The 23,128-nt window shown below is 43.6% G+C and overlaps 2 protein-coding genes across 9 annotated transcripts in view; both read left to right on the forward strand.

Moving 5' to 3' along the window:
• Nucleotides 1-4,692, forward strand: part of LOC139418072 (CAP-GLY domain containing linker protein 2) — a 68,004-nt gene extending 63,312 nt beyond the window's left edge. For 6 of the 7 annotated variants that reach the window (XM_071167244.1, XM_071167241.1, XM_071167242.1 and 3 more), the window contains 4 exons: nucleotides 262-421; nucleotides 979-1,170; nucleotides 2,183-2,245; nucleotides 3,047-4,692. In XM_071167244.1, coding sequence (XP_071023345.1) covers nucleotides 262-421; nucleotides 979-1,170; nucleotides 2,183-2,245; nucleotides 3,047-3,058 — 427 coding nt within the window. In that variant the 3' untranslated portion in view covers nucleotides 3,059-4,692. Of the gene's footprint in view, nucleotides 1-261; nucleotides 422-978; nucleotides 1,171-2,182; nucleotides 2,270-3,046 lie in introns of those variants that run through there. The other variant, XM_071167239.1, reaches the window with a different exon arrangement.
• Nucleotides 4,693-5,528: 836 nt separating this feature from the next.
• LOC139418073 (GTF2I repeat domain containing 1) overlaps nucleotides 5,529-23,128 on the forward strand; it is a 41,049-nt gene continuing 23,449 nt past the window's right edge. The window contains exons 1-9 of one of the 2 annotated variants that reach the window (XM_071167245.1): nucleotides 5,529-5,865; nucleotides 12,162-12,294; nucleotides 13,304-13,445; nucleotides 13,785-13,961; nucleotides 14,212-14,395; nucleotides 16,154-16,485; nucleotides 19,957-20,052; nucleotides 22,006-22,089; nucleotides 22,450-22,633. In XM_071167245.1, the coding sequence (XP_071023346.1) occupies nucleotides 12,169-12,294; nucleotides 13,304-13,445; nucleotides 13,785-13,961; nucleotides 14,212-14,395; nucleotides 16,154-16,485; nucleotides 19,957-20,052; nucleotides 22,006-22,089; nucleotides 22,450-22,633 (1,325 nt within the window). In that variant the 5' untranslated portion in view covers nucleotides 5,529-5,865; nucleotides 12,162-12,168. Of the gene's footprint in view, nucleotides 5,871-12,161; nucleotides 12,295-13,303; nucleotides 13,446-13,784; nucleotides 13,962-14,211; nucleotides 14,396-16,153; nucleotides 16,486-19,956; nucleotides 20,053-22,005; nucleotides 22,090-22,449; nucleotides 22,634-23,128 lie in introns of both variants that reach the window. The other variant, XM_071167246.1, reaches the window with a different exon arrangement.

A 23,128-nucleotide genomic window follows, 5' to 3' on the forward strand; every position in this document is an offset into this window, starting at 1 on the left:
ACGCTTTTATTAGCACAGCTCAATAAAGCATGTTCCCTGTATCGTCGATAGGTTTGGGTCATTGATGATGAAACAACTCTTAATCTAGCCTGGGTGCCAGTCTCTTTCTGCTCTCTTGCCAACTCCTTATGGAATTGTCATGCCAATGACAGCATTGGAGTTGGCAAGAGCACAATCAGGTCTGGGACCAGGCTAACCTGAATCAGGAAGGCAAGCGTAAATCTTAATGGTTTTCTTTACTGTATCGTCCTCTTGTTTCAGGAGTCTGAACGAGCTGAGGGTGTTACTGCTGGACTCCCCTCGCCACTCGCTTGGCCTGGACCGAGACCTGAGCCGAGAGGTGCACAAGGCGGAATGGAGAGTGAAGGAGCAAAAACTCCAGGATGACATCAAGACCCTGAGAGACAAACTGCTCCTGCTGGTGAGAGGGATGGGGTTCTGGGAGATGTCAATCACATTGTTGGCTCCGCCCATCTTGAAGCACATCATGTGTCCATCAACCCAGGGTTATTCACTTGCAACCAAATGAAAGTAAACAGACCGAAACCGCGAGGAACGTTTGTTTTCGCTGCAAAACGTTTTGCTCCGGTGTGCACTAATAAAGTTTTGTGTTTTCTGTTCACACACAGATGAAAGCTGGTCTAGCAGTAGAAAAGTCTACTTGATTAAGATTATAATAATTTCATGTTTCATATTCAAAGTGGATACAGTACATGGCTATTGTTTCATTCTGGTCTGTATTCCAAATGATTAATAAAAACAATGTGCTCCCTGTATTTGTACTAAAGGCAGATCTAGCAATGATAGATGTAACCCTCCACATTTTTCCAGGAAGGGCTTTAATAACTAAACAGTGTTGTTCATTAGGGCACACTATAAAATACAAGGTAGACCCTTCCTGTTTCAATCCATTTTCTTTATTTTGGTGCCTAATGAACACCCAGTTGATTCCTACACGTGATATGTGTGTGTTCTCAGGGCAGGGAGAGGGGCTCGTCCCCAGACCACCGGCGCTACTCTATGCTGGACCCGTCAGCTCTGGACACGGAGGTGAGCCGTCTGCGCCAGCGGCTCCTGAGCACCGAGGAGGCCCTGAGGGGAGCTCTGGAGCACAACCAGGAAGTGGACCAGCTGGTGCAAGCCATGCGCACGCACCCAGACAAGACCCAGGTAAACAAGCCCAGGATCAACTCTAGCTAGTATTTGTTTTGTCTTTTCCAGGACTGATTTTGTTGATAGTGGCCATTTAGAAAAAGAGTCGACTTCAGGGGTCTTCAACATTTTCTTGCACAGTGATCCCTGCCCAGGCAAATCGGCGACCCATGGACCCCATCATATATTACCAAAAAATAGATGTTTTACATGTCTTGTCTTATCATCAATTGAATGGCAAGGAGAAGTAATCAACATTTTTTGGTAGATAGTTTTTTTGAAAATTGGACGAGGAAGTGTAAACTATAACATAGAATGGTAACTCCAAACACATTTTCGCTAATACCAGCTGTTTAGCTGGTTAAACAAAGGTTAGCCATGTGTTGGCAAAAATGAATGAAGTCAAGAAGTCTTACCAGCAGTTAGGTTGCATTCTGTTTTTGGCAATTGCTGCAATGTGTGTGCAGGCCCCGCAAGTGAGTTTGATTAGCAAATGAAAAACATTACGTCAAACAGGTATCAGTCTATGTACCATGTAATAAAGTACTAACTAACAACACTGTAATTACACTGTACCTGCCTTTTGTAACTAAAACGTAAAATCCGTAAATACATGGTTTTAGTGATATTTTAACAGATACTTCGGGACTTTGACAAGGAAGTTGCTAACTAGCACTAGCGCAATGACTGGAAATCGCTAGCAGATGCTGTTACTTTTTATTTTAGCCTACTTGGTAAATATTTTCTTCTTCTTGAACTGCACTGTTGGTTAAGGGCTTGTAAGTAAGCATTTCACAGTAAAGTCTACACTTGTTGTATTCGGCGTATGTGGCAAATAAAGTTTGATTCCGTTTTTTTTAAGTTGATTTGAAATACTCATCGTGCTGACGCTAGTTAGCATTGGCTCGTGAAACTAACTTTTTTAATATAAAGTAGGTCGTATGACACAAAAGTCAGGATATACGAGTTTGAGTAATGTAAAATGCACCAGTAGCTTGACAAGCTGTTTTCTTTAATGATTCTCTTTCAGGTGCATGGTGGTGCAAATTCAGCCAATGGGATTTATCAACAGGATTCTTCCATTACTCAAGATGTAGGTATTAATTCATCATTATAAACTGGATAGGTTGGGTTCTGGATGCTGATTAGCTGAAAGCCGTGGTATATCAGAAGATATACTACGGGTATGATGCAGAATGACTTGTTTACTGTTCTAATTATGCTAGTAATAGTTTATAATAGCAATAAGGCACCTCAGGGGTTTGTGTTATATGGCCAATATACCACGGCTAAGGGCTGTATCCAGCAGGTATGTTGCATGTTGCGTCGTGCATAAGAAAAGCCCTTAGCCGTGATATATTGGCCATATACCACACCTCCTATATCAATCACGCATGTTATATGTCGCATCAATTAAATGTATCTTAGCTCCATAGATCAGTTAAATATAAACTCACTGTCTAGAGATGCAGTGAATGCATGCTGCACTTTTTTATTATTTATTGCCATTCCCACAATGAGTTACATAAATACAACATTAATGGCTTGCTTACCGAACACAGATAAAGCCTAGTTCTAGACCAGGGGCAGGCAGCCCTGGTCCTGGAGTGCCGCAAGCACTTCATGTTTTGGATTTAACTGGCCTAGAAGACCAGGTGTGTTGAATTTAGACCATCACTGAACTGATCAATTAGCTCAGTTGGTCAGGTGTGGTGCCTAATTGGAACAAAATCCTGCGGCACTCCAGGAACAGGGTTGCCTATCTGTTCTAGACTTAAAAGCATGCTCAATAGAGAATCTCCATTTCATCTGTGCCATAAATTAATATTCTGAAGTATGTATTTGATAGATTATTTTAACTTTTTCTTCTTCAACTTCATGGCTTCCTCCCCAGGAACAACACTAATATAGGAGAAGAAGAGCCCATCTTGAATTGGGGAAATGCATAGCTACATTTTAAAAGAAAAATAAGTCACTACGACGTTAAGACTTGGGACTAGTACTCCATTGGACTCCAGACGGCATTTTCTGTTTACAGTTACTACCAAAACAATGACTACCAAAACAATGATTCTCAATATGTACATTTAATCTGTTGCAAAAAATAAAATCACCCATTAGCCAATCTTAAGACAGATCAAAGATACTGTAAAATGGACATGGAGGTGAATAATAAATCGGTACGACCTTTATAAACTGATACCTACCCTGCAGACTACCTCCAAGGATGGTATTGGACATGGGAGAACCTTTTATGGTAGTTTATTAGAGATCATGACCCTACAACTCATGAGAAACTATTTTGTGAATTACTTATTGTGACTCCAGAGAATGGAATGACTCTGGTGTCTGATTGAAAGCAAAGAAGAAGAATTTGGCCTCAATCCACCACTTTTTGTTATTTATTTGCCACACTGCTTTTGATCCTTCTTAGAGTACTGTAGCTGATTTGATTTGGCCAGTTACGTTCAGAACAATTTTCTCAAGCTCCTCCATGTTCAAGGACTCATGCTCTGTAGCGAACGTGAATGAAACGATTATCCTGCTGGATTTTGGCTGATGTTGTGAAATAGCTGCATTATCAGAATTGTGCATACTGTAAACGTGTATTTAGCCAACTGAACCAATCCAACTCAGCGCCGTATTTGCATTAAATAGCTATCATTTTAATGGTTTACTAATTTGAACTGAGTTATCCATTAATTTCACTATGGCTTCACTAGATAGTGGTAAACCGTACCACTTTGTAGTGTTTCCGTAAACAGGGGTTTTAAAAAAATACCAGTAACAACTTCTTATTGTTGATCATTTATCTAAAGACATTTGACCATGCCATGGGATCACTTTGTCCTTTGATTAGAGTAGGCCACTCAAGGGCTGTTTGGAGCACAATCCAAACAATGGAATGTTCTAATATGTATCCCAAATGGCACCCCGTTCCCAATATAGTGCACTACTTCTGAGTAGAGCCCTATGGACCCTGGTCAAAAGTAGTGAAATATAGTGCCATTTATGACACAACCCTACTGTAACTGCTCCCTCCCTTGGTTGAAGAACACACATCTGGATAACGTTTAAACAAATCCTAATCATAACGTACAGAATTGATACATTATGGTCTTCCAAATGATATTATCTCCATTTAACAAGCCAACAGGGAAATACTAAGTGTAGTCCATTACTGTATTTACGGGATATTGGTTGACATTCTGGTCTGTCTCAAATGGCACCCTATTCCCTATATAGTGCACTACTTTTTGGCACTGGTCAAAAGTAGTGCACAATATAGGGAATAGCATGCGATTTGAAATGCACTGTCTTTGGGAGAACATTATCTTGATGTGAGTAATGTGGAATGTAAGACTTGGGATTGACATTGCTTGGACAAAGTGTTGGGCTGGCCCTCGCTCAGCGAAACTGAAGCTACAAACTGTCATTGGAAAATGTATATTGCCTTTTTTCAGATGGGAAACACTTCATACCCTTTATTGCTGTAATGATTTCTGAGATTGTGTCATTAAATATTAACAATGTGGGAAAGGGATTGTGGTGTTTTATTTCAAGTGGACATTTGATGGTCTTTTCTGAAGTTTTGTTATGCCTTTATTGAACACTTATTAACCTTTAAGTACAATCACTCACAAATAAATACTGTTGCACATGCACATTAGCACACAACACTAAGCTCCCACTGCTAACTGTGTAAACAATTTGGCTCACTTGTGGAAGTGATGGATATCATTCATGGAACATTTTCCAAAGTAGAGGCTGTGAAGTGAGGGGGTGAAAAAAGTATAGCAACAAATGGTTTGAAGGTTTCCAGAAATGTATTTCTACAAGTGGGACCTGAGAGTAAAATACTGCTCTCAGAACACTAGGGGCAAAGTAAACTGCTATTCATGATTTATGTACTTGGCCAATGTAACCAATAAAGCGAGCAGGATCACATGCATAGGGACAGTTATGGCACTGCTCAGGTGGCTGACCAAAATAGTTCACAATTAAACTCTTGATATCATACAGAGGTATTGTATTGCTATCCTAATGCATTATTTAGGTGTTCCCTTTTTCACTATTGTAGAGTCAATACCAATAATTCACCAACATTATTAACCTGTCAATTAATACATTGTCCACTATAATAAATATGATTATATTAGTCAATTCCTGTTAATAGTAATTTCGGTGCAGTCTAGTCTAAATGTTTTGTAAGGCTATTTAGTAAAATGTTTAATGCTGACTGGTATATTTGTTTTTACCAGAGGTTTAAATCTGAAAAGTGAAATATCCTGTTTGTTTTTGTCTCATCACGTCCTTCTCCGGACGAGTTTCCCCCATTGAGGTAGTTCCCCCCCATGGTTTCCCAGAGGTTGCTTAATCCTATATGTAAATTACAGCCAATAGATGCTGTTGTTGAGTTGGGCTGGGATTAGCGGAGGCGAATGACTTTCAATTTTACTGGATTACAGAACAAAGGGGAAAGGGGACATACTCCACTGTTAAAGAAAAGAGAGAGAAACGGGGAAAATGGACAAATAATCTCGGCGATAACGTTTTGCAAGCGATTTTGTGCCATAATGCTTCAGATCACAAGGTTTCGAACACACGATAATGCTACATTTTAGATGGGAATTCTACAGTTGCGGTTGGATTAAACGGGGAATAACCCTATTACGGGATTGACAACATAACGACATTTAAACGTTGTTTTTGGTAAGGTATGCCTCATGCTATTGTAATATTTATTAACTTCGAACAGAAAACCGTGTTTTGTGAGCACGTGACTTTATGACTGTACAAATTGTGAAATTACAGATTATAATTCTGGGGGAGGAGATGGGCCAGTTAGCTAACCCGTTGTTGTGGCTAGCTAGCTAATTCGTCGATTGAATCATCTCGCGATTTCTTTAGCTATATATCTAGCTAGATGCAAATAAATGGTATGAGCTCATTTACATTTCTGTAGCTAGCTAAACGGTGTAACGTTACATCGTTATATTCGCAGCGAGCCAACTGCAACTAAATTCTGCACACTGATACGAGAAGTCTTGTTTTGGCGTGCGCATCGATGGATAAATGTAGCTATATTGATAGCCAACATTATCAAGAAAGAAAGGTAGCTAGATAATATAGCTAGCCAGCCCTCCGGTCGTGTTTTTGTTGCCTGCAGATGGCACATTACAGTTTGAGGATACATTAAGACCTTATTCAAGACCACGTCAACCATTTTACTTTGGTGGTAGCTTGCTAGTTTAGTTAGCTACAGTAACTAGTTAATTAAATTACTCAGCAGCGAGCGTTTTGTTCAATCATGTCAATATTATCTAGCTAGCTAACGGTAGTTAGCCAGACCACATTCATTGTTGGTTGAACAACGCTTTCACAACTGTCTTGCTCAATTTTGTCAAATATATTTATTTCATCTGTGGTTTGGTCTTCCCGATCTCATTTAGCTAGCTAACGTGACTCTTGCGTTCTACTTTTCTGTAACATTGGCTAGTTAGCTACACAGTCAGGATCCAAACCTCCCCAATGAATGTAGCTAGCTAATCTGGAGTTGGGCGTGTAGCTGATTTTCATGTCATGAACACATCACTGAAGTTCACCTGAAACAAGCTTCACATGCAGTTTACCTAAGAGCCACATCCTAATGCATGCAAGGTCTTCTGACATTACCTGAGACGTGTGTAAAGGCAGCTAGCTACAGTAGCCAATCCCCATGCTGTCTCAGTAAATGTTTCAAGCGGTAACTCCATAGCCTACTCATTCTCCAGTAACGTTAGGTGATAGGAAGGTAGCTAGCTAGGAGCTTGAACAAATACAATTAAAATTGCTCGCTAAAATTAAAAAAAGAGAATTTGTGGATCTTGTGCCTTTTATTTATTCGCAATCCAGGGATGGAAGGTGTTGCTGAACTCTTATGCCACAACAATTTACAGCAAATCGAGAAAATGTAAATATTTTTACTAAACTGCTTTTTTCATCTTCATTCTTGGTAGTTAATGCCAAAGCAGCCCATTTAATGCCACAACACTTCTGGCAGCTACTCACCCCAACTATAGTGACACATTTTCATTGAATCTAATGAGCTGCTTTAACATTAGCTATAGCCTAGCATGCTGACAGAAAAGTTTAATAAAAAAACTAGCCCTATTTCAATCTTCTCCGTTTGCTGTAAATTGTTGTGGGATTATTAGGAGTACAACATCACCTTCTATTCCTGGATTGAAGCACGTTTTTAAACCATTTCAATACAGTTGAAGTACCCTAAGGTGCAATTGCAAATATGGGCATAAGGACATTTCAACCCAGAAGGAGAGCATATCTTCTGGACAGGTTGTCACTTCCAATAATTAGCCTAAACTCTGCAACAAAGTAACTGTGATTTTAAACGTATTTTGTGAAAGCCACAGGTCCATTTCAATTATTAGGACTTTTATCTTTCCTATTTTTGAATGATCCCAATATTTTATTTCACCTGATGTTTTCCCTAGCTAGCTGAATTGCAGGCGGACTTGCTGTCATTTATCTAGATTGACACGTGGTTGTGGGTTTTAATTCCACCCTTGTACTTGATTGATTAATTAAGGTCACTAATTAGGAAGGAACTCTCCTCACCTAGTTGTTTAGGTCTTAATTGAAAGGAAAAACCCAAATCCCGCAGACACTCAGCCCTCCGTGGAATGAGTTTGACACCCCTGGCTATGTCTAGGCTCTAGGTCAGCCTTTAAAAAAACCTATTCTCAGGTACTGCTGCAATAGTTAAACTACATGGAACGGCTTCAAACCTTTTCACGGGGACCTCCAGTCGTTCCATGTAGTTGAACTATTCCAGAACTAGTTGGATCTCCCAACCAGAGGAGATGTTCTCATGGCTCTGCCTATCCCACAACGCCGGCATAATAGCCTAGTTGATGTATGTATACAGCTAAGTAGGTCTACAACCTCTGGGATCATGCCTGGCATGCCCAGAGTTCAATACAATTAAAAGTCAATGATCAGCACCGAGCCCAACGATTTAGATGGAGTTGTGGTCTTCAAAAGGTCTGTGACCGGAATGGCTTTTTAAGGGATATTAGCAAAGTATTGTATATCAATGGCAGCAAGCACCACAAGCCTCTTAGTGCAAAATCAGCTCAGAAAACCATGATACCCCTTCTTCTGAGAACATTGTAGCCTATTATCTCTGGCTAAATACTGCTTGGGCAATTATTCAACAAGTAAAGGATAAGCTCTGCCCCCTGCAGCCTGGAGAGGTTTGCATGGCATGAAGAAAATAACATTCCCTTCCTCGGGGGAGACTCAAATGGGTTAGGATTTAGGATGTCATTAGCTGGAGCATTTAAGGATGGCAGCCAGAGCAGAGTTGTATCATTTTAAGATCAGGGTGTACTCACATACCAGGGAAGTGTTCGGAAGTGTAGCTATACTGTTCCTTTTGTTTCTTTTGTTTATTTTATTTCTTTCTTTCTAGTTAATTTTACAATTAAGGAACAGGCAACACATTTTAAGTACTGTAGCCTGTTGGTATCATTGCATTTTAGGTCTATGTTTAGCCTACAGTCTGAAATTACTGGCCGTAAGTAGAGAGATAAACTAATATTGCAACCAGTTTAATATATTTGTTTTAACCTTGCCAGTAGTCAAAGTTTGCAATGTTTTGTGTGTGTGTGTGTATATAAAATAAACTCAGCAAAAAAATAAATGTCCCTTTCTCAGGACCCTGTCTTTCAAAGATAATTAGTAAAAATCCAAATAGCTTCACAGATCTTCATTGTAAAGGGTTTAAACACTGTTTCCCATGCTTGTTCAATGAACCATAAACAATTAATGAACATGCACCTGTGGAACGCTCGTTAAGACACTAACAGCTTACAGACGGTAGGCAATTAAGGTCACATTTATGAAAACTTAGGACACTAAAGAGGCCTTTCTACTGACTCTGAAAAACACTAAAATAAATACCTAAGACAGTGCTACAGGGAGACAGGACGGACAGCTGATCGTCCTCGCAGTGGCAGACCACGTGTAACAACACCTGCACAGGATCGGTACATCCGGACATCACACCTGTGGGACAGGTACAGGATGGCAACAACAACTGCCCGTGTTACACCAGGAATGCACAGTCCCTCCATCAGTGCTCAGACTGTCTGCAATAGGCTGAGATAGGCTGGACTGAGGGCTTGTAGGCCTGTTGTAAGGCAGGTCCTCACCAGACATCACCGGCAACAACGTCGCCTAAGGGCACAACCCCACCGTCGCTGGACCAGACATGACTAGCAAAAAGTGCTCTTCACTGACAAGTCGCGGTTTTGTCTCACCATGGATGATGGTCGGATTCACGTTTTTCGTCGGAGGAATGAGCGTTACGCCGAGGCCTGTACTCTGGAGCGGGATCAATTTGGAGGTGGACGGTCTGTCATGGTCTGAGGCGGTGTGTCACAGCATCATCGGACTGAGCTTGTTGTCATTGCAGGCAATCTCAACGCTGTGCGTTACAGGGAAGACATCCTCCTCCCTCATGTGGTACCCTTCCTGCAGGCTCATCCTGACATGACCCTCCAGCATGACAATGCCACCAGCCATACTGCTCGTTCCGTGCGTGAATTCCTGCAAGACAGGAATGTCAGTGTTCTGCCATGGCCAGCGAAGAGCCCATATCTCAATCCCATTGAGCACGTCTGGGACCTGTTGGATCGGAGAGTGAGGGCTAGGGCCATTCCCCCCCAGAAATGTCTGGGAACTTGCAGGTGCCTTGGTGGAAGAGTGGGGTAACATCTCACAGCAAGAACTCGCAAATCTAGTGCAGTCCATGAGGAGGAGATGCACTTCCGTACTTAATGCAGCTGGTGGCCACACCAGATACTGACTGTTGCTTTTGTTTTTGACCCCCCCCCCCGTTGTTCAGAGACATATTATTCCATTTCCGTTAGTCACATGTCTGTGGAACTTGCTCAGTTTATGTTTCAGTTGTTGAATCTTGTGTTCATACAAATATTTGCACATGTTAAGTTTGCTTCAAATAAACACAGTTGACATTGAGAGGATGTTTCTTTTTTTTGCTGAGTTCATATAGATACACACTCACACACACACACACACACACACGCTACCGTTCAAAAGTTTGTGGTACTTAGAAATGTCCTTGTTTTTTAAAGAAAAGCTCAAAATAAAATAAAAAAGACCATTAAAATAACATCAAATTGATCAGAAATACAGTGTAGACATTGTTAATGTCCAGCACCCCGGAGTCGCCTCTTCACTGTTGACGTTGAGTCTGGTGTTTTGCTGGTACTATTTAATGAAGCTGCCAGTTGAGGACTTGTGAGGCATCTGTTTCTCAAACTAGACACTCCAATGTACTTGTCCTCTTGCTCAGTTGTGCACCGGGGTCTCCCACTCCTCCTGGTCAGAGCCAGTTTGTGCTGGTCTGTGAAAGGAGTAGTACACAAATAGGTTATTTGTGTTGACTTCCAGTAGCTAAATTGGAACTGGAACCATATTCGTTCATTTGCATTTTTCAATCTCAACATCAGTGGCTTTTGTCATTGTCTATGCTCTTTGTTTTGACATTTGTGCTTGTGACTGAGTGACATTGCATTTGAAGTATCCTAAACTCTGCCAGCCACAAAAGTCATCCTTTGAGTTCACTAGCGGTGGCTTTCTCTGGCTGCGAACAAAATGACGGTGCCCCCTTCTCTCACTCATTTTTCGTGCCTCTTTTGCCTTAAAGATAACGAGTGGAAGAGACAAACGATTACGCCACCGAAATAGATGGAGGGGGTTCATGTTTGCTGTGGGCTCAGGGGATGCCGATTTCAGACAGGCATATTGGTGCAGCTGAGGCTCTCTCTCTCTCTCTCTCTCTCTCTCTCTCTTCCCCCCCCAGTGTTGGGTCTGTGGTTTGGGGCTGCCCGGAGGCTAGGATAATAGCTCCCAGTGTCTGAAGAGATTAAAGGCCAGAGCTGCATTGTTGAAATGCCTCGAGATTAGTTTCCAAGGAGACGGATTGCAGTTGCCATGAGAACGCAGGGTCTGGAATTAGGATTGCGATTTTATTATTTTTATGCCCCACTCTTTCCAGCCCTCTTTTATTTACCCTATCTTTCCTTGACTTTGTCTTGACACGGAGTGTGTAGTGGCCAGCTGACATGTTTGTGATGAAAATGTTAGGTTACTCCCTTGCAAATAGGCTAATTACGAGTTTGCTCCTACTCGGCCATCCATTTCCAAATTACATTGAAATTAGACCCAATGGGGGGGCAAACATAATTTCTTTGCCAAGAGTACCGTCTAAGGAGAGCAAGTTAAGGATGAAGGGATTCAAATAAATAATCTGAGCTAGCTTTAATTGGCTGACAAAGGCTTATCGTAATTAGGTACTTTCACGTGTGTGACGGATTTGGGCATTAGCATAACATGCAGGGTATTACCGTCACTTTTAAAGCCTCTTAATGAGAAGAAACCTCCCCCCTCCAACCCAACGACATCCCTTCCCCCCTCCAACTGCCATGTTTCATTACAATTCAAAATGCAGCCCGACCATGTTGTCAGAATCAAACAAAATCGGTTACTTGTTGTTTTATTGAAGCAATGAATGGCAGAGTGACACCTTATTCCCTCCAGATCAATGTCATGTGCATTTGGTTACTGCTCATTCATTTGTAGGCTTCAGCTATTTTAAATGGCAGGACATGCCTTTGTCTATCAAGCATAACCAATTTACTTTGACCACGTATACACATCCTCCTTGTTGTCATACTCAGACCAAGCTCCAGGGTGAAGTTTCCCCTCCCCAATCTTTACCTTAACCATCAGTGTGGAAAATGCTAAACTGACCCAAGATCAATGTCAGGGGACAACTTCACCCTACTCCCAGAAGTGACTGGTGGAATGCAGATGAGACCCCATACACATTTATTGAATTTACACAGACACACACAAATGACCGTTTCGCTTCATCTTCTTGATTACTCAACTTTGCTCTCTGTTTTGTGTCCCCTAAGTGGAGGAATGGCGCAGATGAGGAAGTCAGGATGTGATGGGATAAGAACTAACTCCCGGGCTGAGCTGCGGGTCCCACAGGTGTCAGCCAGACAGGAGATCCTCACCAGCCTAGTGTCTGCGTTGGACTCAGTGGTATGACCAGTCACACACACACACACACATTATTAATCTGGCCATGGAAAACCATATGAAAGACTGATTAGTCAGTCTTATTTTGTTGACGTCTTATTTCGATGACTCTTTACAGAAACAAATTGACCTTAGAAAACATTGTGAAGTGAACCACTGATGAAGCCGGAAGAAGAGTAATTGAATAGATGGGTTAGCTGACAACGTCACGAAAACGATTCGCATGCTTCAATGGGCAGAAGTCTTTGTGTTGTTGTGATTCTGAATGGCCAGATAGCTAGCAACAATGACAAGAAGCTGCAATGTGGGGAATCGTAGATGGCTCATTTCAGCTAATAGGTAAAACTGGAGTTTTTACCCTTGTAGGATGACCAGAATTAGAATTAGGGTGACTTAAATGAATGGAGGCCAGAGAAAAAAAGTGGTAAAAAGATTCTGTGTATGAATTAAGAATTACGGCTACTGGCTACCTGACAGGCTGACATTCCTGTTGAACTCGTCATCTTTCTTCTCGAATCCGCAGGACATAAAACAATATCGATAAGATGGCAATCAATTTTAAGATATTTTAGTATGAGCTTTTCATATTCATTTGAAATTCCTGTTATTTTTTGGGGAGATTTCTCACCAAAACAAAGCGTATCTCTGAAATGTCAACGGAGCGCTGAGTGTGTACCGGGCTTTTTATTTTCACAGCCTTTTCCAAGTAATTCAGCTTGTATCATGCTAATTTAGCTTTTTTCGACTTGCACATGTATTTATGTTTTCAATAAACATTGGAGAATATAGTTTACATGTTGTCAACAATCTAAGCCAGACCAGCCTGTTTTGCCCCATAATTGCGCACTCAACGGTTTTGTTGCTAAACAACCAACCTGTGTATCGGATGATAGGCTAAATGTTTAATGGATAAGTGTACCCTGAGCTTCACAGTAGCCATAGCAAATCGTTGTTTTTAATAACTGACCATTAGGTGGATTACCTATGACCTTGTCTTTAACCTGTGTTCCAGTGCACAGCCATGTCAAAGCTCAACGCCGAGGTAGCTTGCGTCACCGTGCACGAGGACAGCGTGATCACCGTGGGAACAGAGAAGGGAAGAGTCTTCCTCAACTCACGGAGGGAAATACAAACAGACTTCCACAAGTTTTGCAGTGAGTGTTCCCTGTGTAGTGGGCAAAAAAAGGTGAATCAGGTTAACGATTAGGTTCGATTTTTCACTTGGATCAAAAATGCAACTACATTTTGCTCACAGATCCTACTGTTGTCTTGGAGCTGAACAGTTTTTTTATCTCAGTCTATTAAGGTTTTGAATTAAATAAGTAAGATGATCTTTAGTTTTACATGTTTTGTCATTTAGTAGACGCTCTTATCCAGAGCATTACTTCTTCTAAAGCAAGTGAGATCCAGAATAGACCTTCCTTGTGTGAAACTTACAGGGTGAAAAGTAGAAATATAATCCCTACAGTTTCTCATGCTTGACTCTTTTTCAGAGATGCCCTGTCTACAAGGGCTGACCACAGTGAATGCCCATGTCAATGTCCAGGAAAATGAATCATGCAAGATTGGCAAAGAGGGCGGGCACGGCAAACAGAGGGCCTCAACAGACGCCCACTCTAACATCTTTGTCTTGAGAAAAATGGTGGAAGAAGTATTCAGTGTGCTTTACAGTAAGGGCTTCAAAATACAGCACAGAACAAATATAATTTGTATAGGTCTACGCCATTTGAATTCTTTCTAATTTCTCATTTAACATTCTAATTTCAACCTTCTCATAACTGAAATCAAATTTCAGATGTGATTGAATGTTGATTTTTACAGTGTCTACGTGTCAAACAATCATTTGACATGTCCTTTTCTCATTTCTACCTTCATTAGTCATTAGTCATTTCATGCTGTATGTATGTGATGATTTGCCAGGCGAGGCCGTTGGGAAGAGTAGCCTGGTCCCTGTGCCTTATGAGTGGATCCTGAAGGACCCCAGCTCTGTGGTGGCCCACGGCCTGCCTGAGGGGATCGCCCTGAGGAAACCTGCCGAGTACGACACCAAGACCTTAATGAAGATCCTTGAGCAGAGCAACCGCATCCACTTCACTGTCAAAAGGTGACCTGACTCCATACAGTACACCATAACGTACATACAGTTGAAGTCGGAAGTTTACGTACACTTAGGTTGGAGTCATTAAAACTTGTTTTTCAACCACTCCACAAACTTCTTGTTAACAAACTATAGTTTTGGCAAGTGACACAAGTCATTTTTCCAACAACTGTTTATAGACAGATTGTTTCACTTATCATCCACTGTATCACAATTCCAGTGGGTCAGAAACTTACATACACTAAGTTGACTATCCCTTTAAACAGCTTGGAAAATACCAGAACATTATGTCATGGCTTTAGAAGCTTCTGATAGGCTAATTTACATCATTTGAGTCAATTGGAGGTGTACCTGTGGATGTATTTCAAGGCCTACCTTCAAACTCAGTGCCTCTTTGCTTGACCTCATGGGAAAAATGAAAAGAAATTAGCCAAGACCTTAGGAAAAAAATTGTCGGCCTCCACAAGTCTGGTTCATCCTTGGGAGCAATTTCCAAACGCCTGAAGGTACCACGTTCATCTGTACAAACAATAGTACGCAAGTAGTACGCAAGTATAAACACCATGGGACCACGTAGCCATCATACCACTCAGGAAGGAGACACATTCTGTCTCCTAGAGATGAACGTACTTTGGTGCGAAATCAATCCCAGAACAGCAAAGGACCTTGTGAAGATGCTGGAGGATACAGGTACAAAAGTATCTATATCCACAGTAAAACGAGTCCTATTTCGACATAACCTGAAAGGCCACTCAGCAAGGAAGAAGCCACTGCTCCAAAACCCCCATACAAAAGCCAGACTACGGTTTGCAACTGCACATGGGGACAAAGATCATACTTTTTGGAGAAATGTCCTCTGGTCTGATGAAACAAAAATATAACTGTTTGGCCATAATGACCATCGTTATGTTTGGAGGAAAAAGGGTGAGGCTTGCAAGCCGAAGAACACCATCCCAACCGTGAAGCACGGGGGTGGCAGAATCATGTTGCAGGCGTGCTTTGCTGCAGGATGGACTGGTGCACTTCACAAAATCGATAGCATCATGAGGGAGGAAAATTATGTGGATCCTGTAGAACATTTGTGGGGAGAAACAAAAAAGCGTGGGCGAGCAAGGAGGCCTACAAACCTGACTCAGTTACACAAGCTCTGTCACGAGGAATAGGCTGAAATTCACCCAACTTATTGTGGGAAGCTTGTGGAAGACTACCCAAAACGTTTGACCCAAGTCCAACAATTTAAAGGCAGTGCTACCAAATACTAATTGAGTGTATGTAATCTTCTGACCCACTGGGAATGTGATGAAAGAAATTAAAGCTGAAATAAATCATTCTCTCTATTATTATTCTGACATTTCACATTCTTAAAATAAAGTGGAGATCCTAACTGACCCTAACACAGGGAATTTTTACTAGGATTAAATGTCAGAAATTGTGAAAAGCTGAGTTTAAATGTTTTTGGCTAAGGTGTATGTTAACTTCCGACTTCAACTGTAATCCCTTACGTTACTTGTTCCTGTGCATAAATGGCAGAAGTGTAGCAGCATAATTAGGATTGATACAGGGCTGGTCTTGTTGTTGACTTCATGGTTAGGCGATAGGAGGAGACCAGATTCGAGATTACTTTTGAACAACAGAAAGTAACTGGAGGATTTCTCTGCCAAGAATAAGGCACATTGTGACAAGTTGCTATTGGTGTGTCATAATTAGGTTTCACATGGACACACAGCTTTATCTTCTCCTGTTTCCTTCTTCATCTGTTTATAGAACAACAGCAGAGCCCTTGCGGGAGGCTAAGTCAAGCGCCGGCGACGTCAGAAACCACAACTCCTCCTCGGGCGCCATCAAGAGCCTAGCTATCCATGGCCCGGCCTCCAAGCCTGCCACCGCCGCCCAGGAAGTGTCCAACGCTTCAGTCTCAGCCAGCAACTCCATGCTCTCCAGCTTCCTGTATGGCATGCCCATGTCCTCCCAGCCACACCCCGATGGCAAGCTGGACCTCAAGCCCACATCCCTCTTCAACCTGGGTAAAGACCGCCTGGGGGCCTGGGCGGCGGGGGCGGAGAAAGGGACGGCCGCCAAGGACAGTTCCGACAATGGTAAGAGATATGTGACCCCACAGGAACAAGCTGTTACTGAGGTAGCAGTTGATGGATATCCAGGTTACTTCTGAAAAGCCCCTCACCTTTTTGAGTCACTTGTTTATGCACTAATTATTGTCTGTGATTTTATTCATTTGGAAGGAGAGTGGTTACTATTCTCCCTGTCATTTTTGTGAGTGGTTGTACTACTGGCTGTCATTTCACATAACTTATTTGATAGAGAATCTGTTTTGATTATGGGATTGTAACGGTTTTCCGTATGAGAAGGAGAGTCGGACCAAAATGCAGCGTGTCGATTGCGATCCATGTTTTAATAAACAAACGTAAAACACAAATCAATACAAACACTACAAAATAAAGAACGTAATGAAAACCTAAACAGCCTATCTGGTGAAAACACATAGACAGGAACAATCACCCACAAACACACAGTAAAACCCAGGCTACCTAAATATGGTTCCCAATCAGAGACAATGACGAACACCTGCCTCTGATTGAGAACCATATCAGGCCGAACATAGAACTAGACAAACTAGACATGTAACATAGAATGCCCACTCAGATCACACCCTGACCAACCACAACATAGAAATATACAAAGTAAACTATGGTCAGGGTGTGACAGTACCCCCCCCCCCCCAAGGTGCGGACTCCGGCCGCAAAACCTGAACCTATAGGGGAGGGTCTGGGTGGGCATCTGTCCGCGGTGGCGGCTCTGGCGCTGGACGTGGACCCCACTCCATAATAGTCTTGGTCCACCTCCTTAGCGTCCCTAGATAGGTGACCCTCCTTAATGACAGCTCGGGACAGAGGGTCAGCTCGAGACAGAAGGACAGCTCGGGACAGAGGTAGCTCGGGACTGATGGGTAGCTCAGCACTGAGAGGAAGCTCAGCACTGAGAGGAAGCTCAGGCAGGTAGTTGGATCCGGCAGATCCTGGCTGGCTGGCGGTTCTGGCAGATCCTGGCTGACTGGCGGATCTGGAAGATCCTGGCTGACTGGCGGATCTGGAAGATCCTGGCTGACTGGCGGATCTGGAAGATCCTGGCTGACTGGCGGATCTGGAAGAGTCTGGCAGACTGGCGGATCTGGAAGAGTCTGGCAGACTGGCAGATCTGGAAGAGTCTGGTAGACTGGCAGATCTGGAAGAGTCTGGTAGACTGGCAGATCTGGAAGAGTCTGGTAGACTGGCAGATCTGGAAGAGTCTGGTAGACTGGCAGATCTGGAAGAGTCTGGTAGACTGGCAGATCTGGAAGAGTCTGGTAGACTGGCAGATCTGGAAGAGTCTGGTAGACTGGCAGATCTGGAAGAGTCTGGTAGACTGGCAGATCTGGAAGAGTCTGGTTGTCTGGCAGATCTGGAAGAGTCTGGTTGTCTGGCAGATCTGGAAGAGTCTGGTTGACTGGTAGATCTGGAAGAGTCTGGTTGATTGGCAGCTCTGGCTGCTCCATGCTGACTGGCTGCTCCATGCTGACTGGCAGCTCTGGCTGCTCCATGCTGACTGGCTGCTCCATGCTGACTAGCAGCTCTGGCTGCTCCATGCTGACTGGCTGCTCTGGCTGCTCCATGCTGACTGGCTGCTCCATGCTGACTGGCAGCTCTGGCTGCTCCATGCTGACTGGCTGCTCCATGCTGACTGGCAGCTCTGGCTGCTCCATGCTGACTGGCTGCTCTGGCTGCTCCATGCTGACTGGCGGCCCTGGCTGCTCCATGCTGACTGGCGGCCCTGGCTGCTCCATGCTAACTGGCAGCTCTGGCGGCTCCTTGCAGACTGGCAGCTCTGGCGGCTCCTTGCAGACTGGCAGCTCTGGCGGCTCCTTGCAGACTGGCAGCTTTGGCGGCATCCTGCAGACAGGCAGCTCTGGCGGCTCCTTGCAGACTGGCAGCTCCTTGCAGACTGGCAGCTCTATGCAGACTGGCAGCTTCTTGCAGACTGGCAGCTCCTTGCAAACTGGCAGCTCCTTGCAAACTGGCAGCTCCATGCAGACTGGCAGCTCCATGCAGACTGGCAGCTCCTTGCAGACTGGCAGCTCCTTGCAGACTGGCAGCTCCTTGCAGACTGGCAGCTCCTTGCAGACTGGCAGTTCTGAACAGGCGAGAGACTCCGACAGCGCTGAAGAGAAGGAAAGCTGACAGCGCTAAACAGGCGGGAGACTCCGACAGCGCTGAAGAGGAGGAAGACTCTGGCAGCGCTGGACAGGCGAGGCGCACTGTAGGCCTGATGCGTGGTGCTGGCACTGGTGGTACTGGGCCGAGGACACGCACAGGAAGCCTGGTGCGGGGAGCTGCTACCGGAGGGCTGGGGTGTGGAGGTGGTACTGGAAAAACCGGACCGTGCAGGCGCACTGGAGCTCTTGAGCACCGAGCCTGCCCAACCTTACCTGGTTGAATGCTCACGGTCGCCCTGCCAGTGCGGCGAGGTGGAATAGCCCGCACTGGGCTATGCAGGCGAACCGGAGACACCGAGCGCAAAGCTGGTGCCATGTAAGCCGGCCCAAGGAGACGCACTGGGGACCAGCTGCGTAGAGCCGGCTTCATGGCATTAGGCTCGACGCTCAATCTAGCCCGGCCGACACGCGGAGCTGGAATATACCGCACCGGGCCATGCACCCGCACTGGAGACACCGTGCGCACCACTGCATAACACGGTGCCTGTCCGGTCTCTCTAGCCCCCCGGTAAGCACAGGGAGTCTGCCCAGGTTTCCTACCTGGCGTAGCCATACTCCCTGTTAGCCCCCCCCCCCAAGAAATTTTTGGGGCTGCCTCTCGGGCTTCCTTGCCAGCCGTGTTCCCTCATATCGCCGGCTCCTCTCTCCGGCTGCCTCTGCTCTCCTAAGTGCCTCCACCTGTTCCCATGGGAGGCGATCTCTTCCAGCCAGTATCTCCTCCCAAGTGTAACAGCCCTTGCCATCCAAAACGTCCTCCCATGTCCATTCCTCTTTACGCTGCTGTTGCTGCCTGTTGACACGCTGCTTGGTCCGTTGGTGGTGGGTGATTCTGTAACGGTTTTCCGTATGAGAAGGAGAGTCGGACCAAAATGCAGCGTGTCGATTGCGATCCATGTTTTAATAAACAAACGTAAAACACGAATCAATACAAACACTACAAAATAAAGAACGTAATGAAAACCTAAACAGCCTATCTGGTGAAAACACATAGACAGGAACAATCACCCACAAACACACAGTGAAACCCAGGCTACCTAAATATGGTTCCCAATCAGAGACAATGACGAACATCTGCCTCTGATTGAGAACAATATCAGGCCGAACATAGAACTAGACAAACTAGACATGTAACATAGAATGCCCATTCAGATCACACCCTGACCAACCACAACATAGAAATATACAAAGTAAACTATGGTCAGGGTGTGACAGGGATTTAGATTTTTCAAGATTTGCTCGACTCTGAAAGCATCAGTATGATGTTTATCAATGTTTAATTTCTGCCATTTTGTCTGTTCAGGTGAGTGGATAGGACTTCAAGGGGAGTTGGGCCAGACTCCTCCCAGCATCCACGTCTCCAAACGCCTCCTGTTTTCCATAGTTCATGAGAAGTCAGGTAGGCTTGAACTGGAACTAGACACAGATAGACGCACACCTGTAGGCCACAAACTCATACCCTTTTCACACTATCGTTTTGACCCAACCATCTATGCCGGGTCGAATATTTTCCATTCACATTGTTCATGGTTCCAGCAACTATGGTGGTTGTGTAACCGGTACAGCCTGGCTTGGCTCAGTTTGGCTCAGCTCATTAATGTGGAACAGGGTTCAGTCTTTAGGCAGCTCACCTCACCCCCCCCCCCCTGCCAGACAATGCATATACTAGTTCTGGGTACAGACTCAGTCTAAGAGAATGACTTGTCACCTCACACTTATTGGCAATTTTTTCCTCTGAATCGCACAATGCAGTTCATTAAAGGGGAGGGGTATGTCAACAATCATATCAATCAACCAATGGATTTTACCCCACATTATAGACTCCTCTCCTTTGTAAGGCCACAATTCAAATGCTGCATTCCCATATGCTTCAGAGCAGAGCAAATAATGCAATACTGTCATGTTGTCTGACATGATGGAGAAATTACTACTATTTCATTTTTGTAGTAACCAAAAAAGTGTGAAACAAATCAAAATATATTTTATATTTGAGATTCTTCAAATAGCCACCATTTGCCTTGATGACAGCTTTGTACACTGTTGGCATTCTCTCAACCAGCTTCACCTGGAATGCTGGAACAGTCTAGAAGGAGTTCCCACATATGCTGAGCACTCATCCCAAACCATCTCAATTGGGTTTGAGGTCGGGGGAATTGTGGAGGCCAGGTCATCTGATGCAGCACTCCATCACTCTCCTTCTTGGTAAAATAGCCCTAACACAGCCGGGAGGTGTGTTGGGTCATTGTCCTGTTGAGAAACAAATGATAGTCCCACACAGCCCAAACAAGATGGGATGGCGTATTGCTGCAGAATGCTGTGGTAGCCATGCTGGTTAAGTGTGCCTTTGAATTCTAAATAAATCACTGACAGTGTCACCAGCAAAGCACCCACAAACCATAACACCTCCTCCTCCTTGCTTTACGGTGGGAAATACACATGCGGAGATCATCTGTTCACCCACACCACGTCTCACAAAGACACAGCGGTTGGAACAAAAAATCTCAAATTTGGACTCCAGACCGAAGGACGACAGTCACCTTGTCCTAGAGAGATTTACACAGCCCTTATTTCAAGTGTTTCTAAAAATCCCTTTGGGAAAAGTGAATGGTGTAAAAAGTGATTGGAACCATTTCCCTGTTTGAGCGTTAGGTTTTATGGGTATTATGACTCTTGCTGTCATACTCTATACCTAATTTTGAACAGGGAATTCGTTCTTGCGCCACACCCACAGGCATATTGCACCCTGACATGGCCACCTGGGTTGGGGTTAATTCCACAAATGCAATTCTAATTCAATCCCCTTACCCTGTAAATTCCATTCCAATGTTAGGTCAATTCCAAAAATGAAAATCACAATTTAATATTATCCCCAACAATTCCACAAATTCAAATGCAATTTCCTTAGGTGGTCAGGCTGATCATGTCACTGTTTAGACAGCCTAGCTATACTTGAAATATAGGAATACAAGTTGAATTTACCTAAAACAAATCATGCAGACAGTTTGTGATACTAAGTGCATTAATTCCATTAACTTGGAAATATGCAAATATTGAATTCCAATTAAATTCCAAAGAATACATTTTTTACAATTCAAATTGAATTCCAATACAAAAAGTCTAATTCCAATTAAATTCTATAACTTTAAGATTGTTGAAATTCAAATGGAATTCAACATAAATCCTCCACTTCATGAGTAAATTAAATCATTTATTTGTAAATTAAAATTGGATTTCACACCAACCCTGATGCCCACCACCTAAGCCCTATTTTGAGCCAGGAAAAAACCCTGTTAGTATACATGTGGAAAGTAGATATTTTTATGTTTACGTTATTCTCTTTTGCGCTCAACAGAAAAATGGGACTCGTTCATTCGAGAGACTGAGGACATAAACACACTGAGAGAATGTGTGCAGATCCTGTTCAACAGTCGCTATGGTGAGATGGTCAACCACTCTTTCTCAGCATGGTTTCCTATTGTAGGGCATTAGCTGATAAAAATGTTTAGGGTTTTAAAACGTTCCTGTTTCCCAGACCCATATTAAAGTTAGTCCTAGTCTCTGGGAAAATGTCCCTTATACAATTGGTCATTTTCTCAACACTTTTTTTCATGTAATTTCTTTACTATAGAATGATTGTCTTTAGTCCGTTTTCAGCTGTCATGACTGCTTATTAATCTATCCACACCCACCCATCCATCCATTAATTGATCAATTCATTACATACTTATTAAGACAGTATTGTAGGGTCTCATGATTGATGTCCGTCACTGATTTCTGACAACTCCTGTATTTTCAGCGGAGGCCCTGGGCTTGGACCACATGGTTCCAGTGCCGTACCGGAAGATAGCTTGTGACCCAGAGGCCGTGGAGATCATCGGCATCCCAGACAACATCCCCTTCAAAAGGCCCTGCACCTACGGAGTGCCCAAACTCAAACGCATCCTGGAGGAACGCCATGGGGTCCGCTTTGTAGTCAAAAGGTAAACGATCTGAGATCCATCTGAGATTATACTGGTAAAGTCTCTCATTCTTTCCTCCAGAGATTACACTGTAGTGTATAAGGGACCCATATCAGGGCTGCATAACGCATCATACCAGGGTTTCGTGATAAGGCACTAAATGAAAAAAAGTGAAACAGGGAAGAACTACTACTACTGCAGCTGTCCAGTAAGAAACATGCCCTAATGAAAACAACCTTGTTTGAGGAGAACCACTGTTTTATGAACTACAATTACAGCATCTGTCATTTATTTAAAATGTCCTTTTTGGCAAACTGATTCAACGAAGGGAGAAGTGTGAACCCAGGCCATCTGTTGGTTAAATTCCCTGCCCTCCAATAGACAATGGCCCACTTACTGGTAACCACCGCATGAACCACACAGTATGGTGCCCCTTGCTCTCTGGCATATTGAGCCAACGTCTCGCTGTTGTTGAACCCATGTGATGAAATACATTTAGATTGGGGCGACACCGCC

The sequence above is a fragment of the Oncorhynchus clarkii genome, chromosome 10 (genome assembly GCF_045791955.1).
Source record: "Oncorhynchus clarkii lewisi isolate Uvic-CL-2024 chromosome 10, UVic_Ocla_1.0, whole genome shotgun sequence".
NCBI classification, from domain to species: Eukaryota; Metazoa; Chordata; class Actinopteri; order Salmoniformes; family Salmonidae; genus Oncorhynchus; species Oncorhynchus clarkii.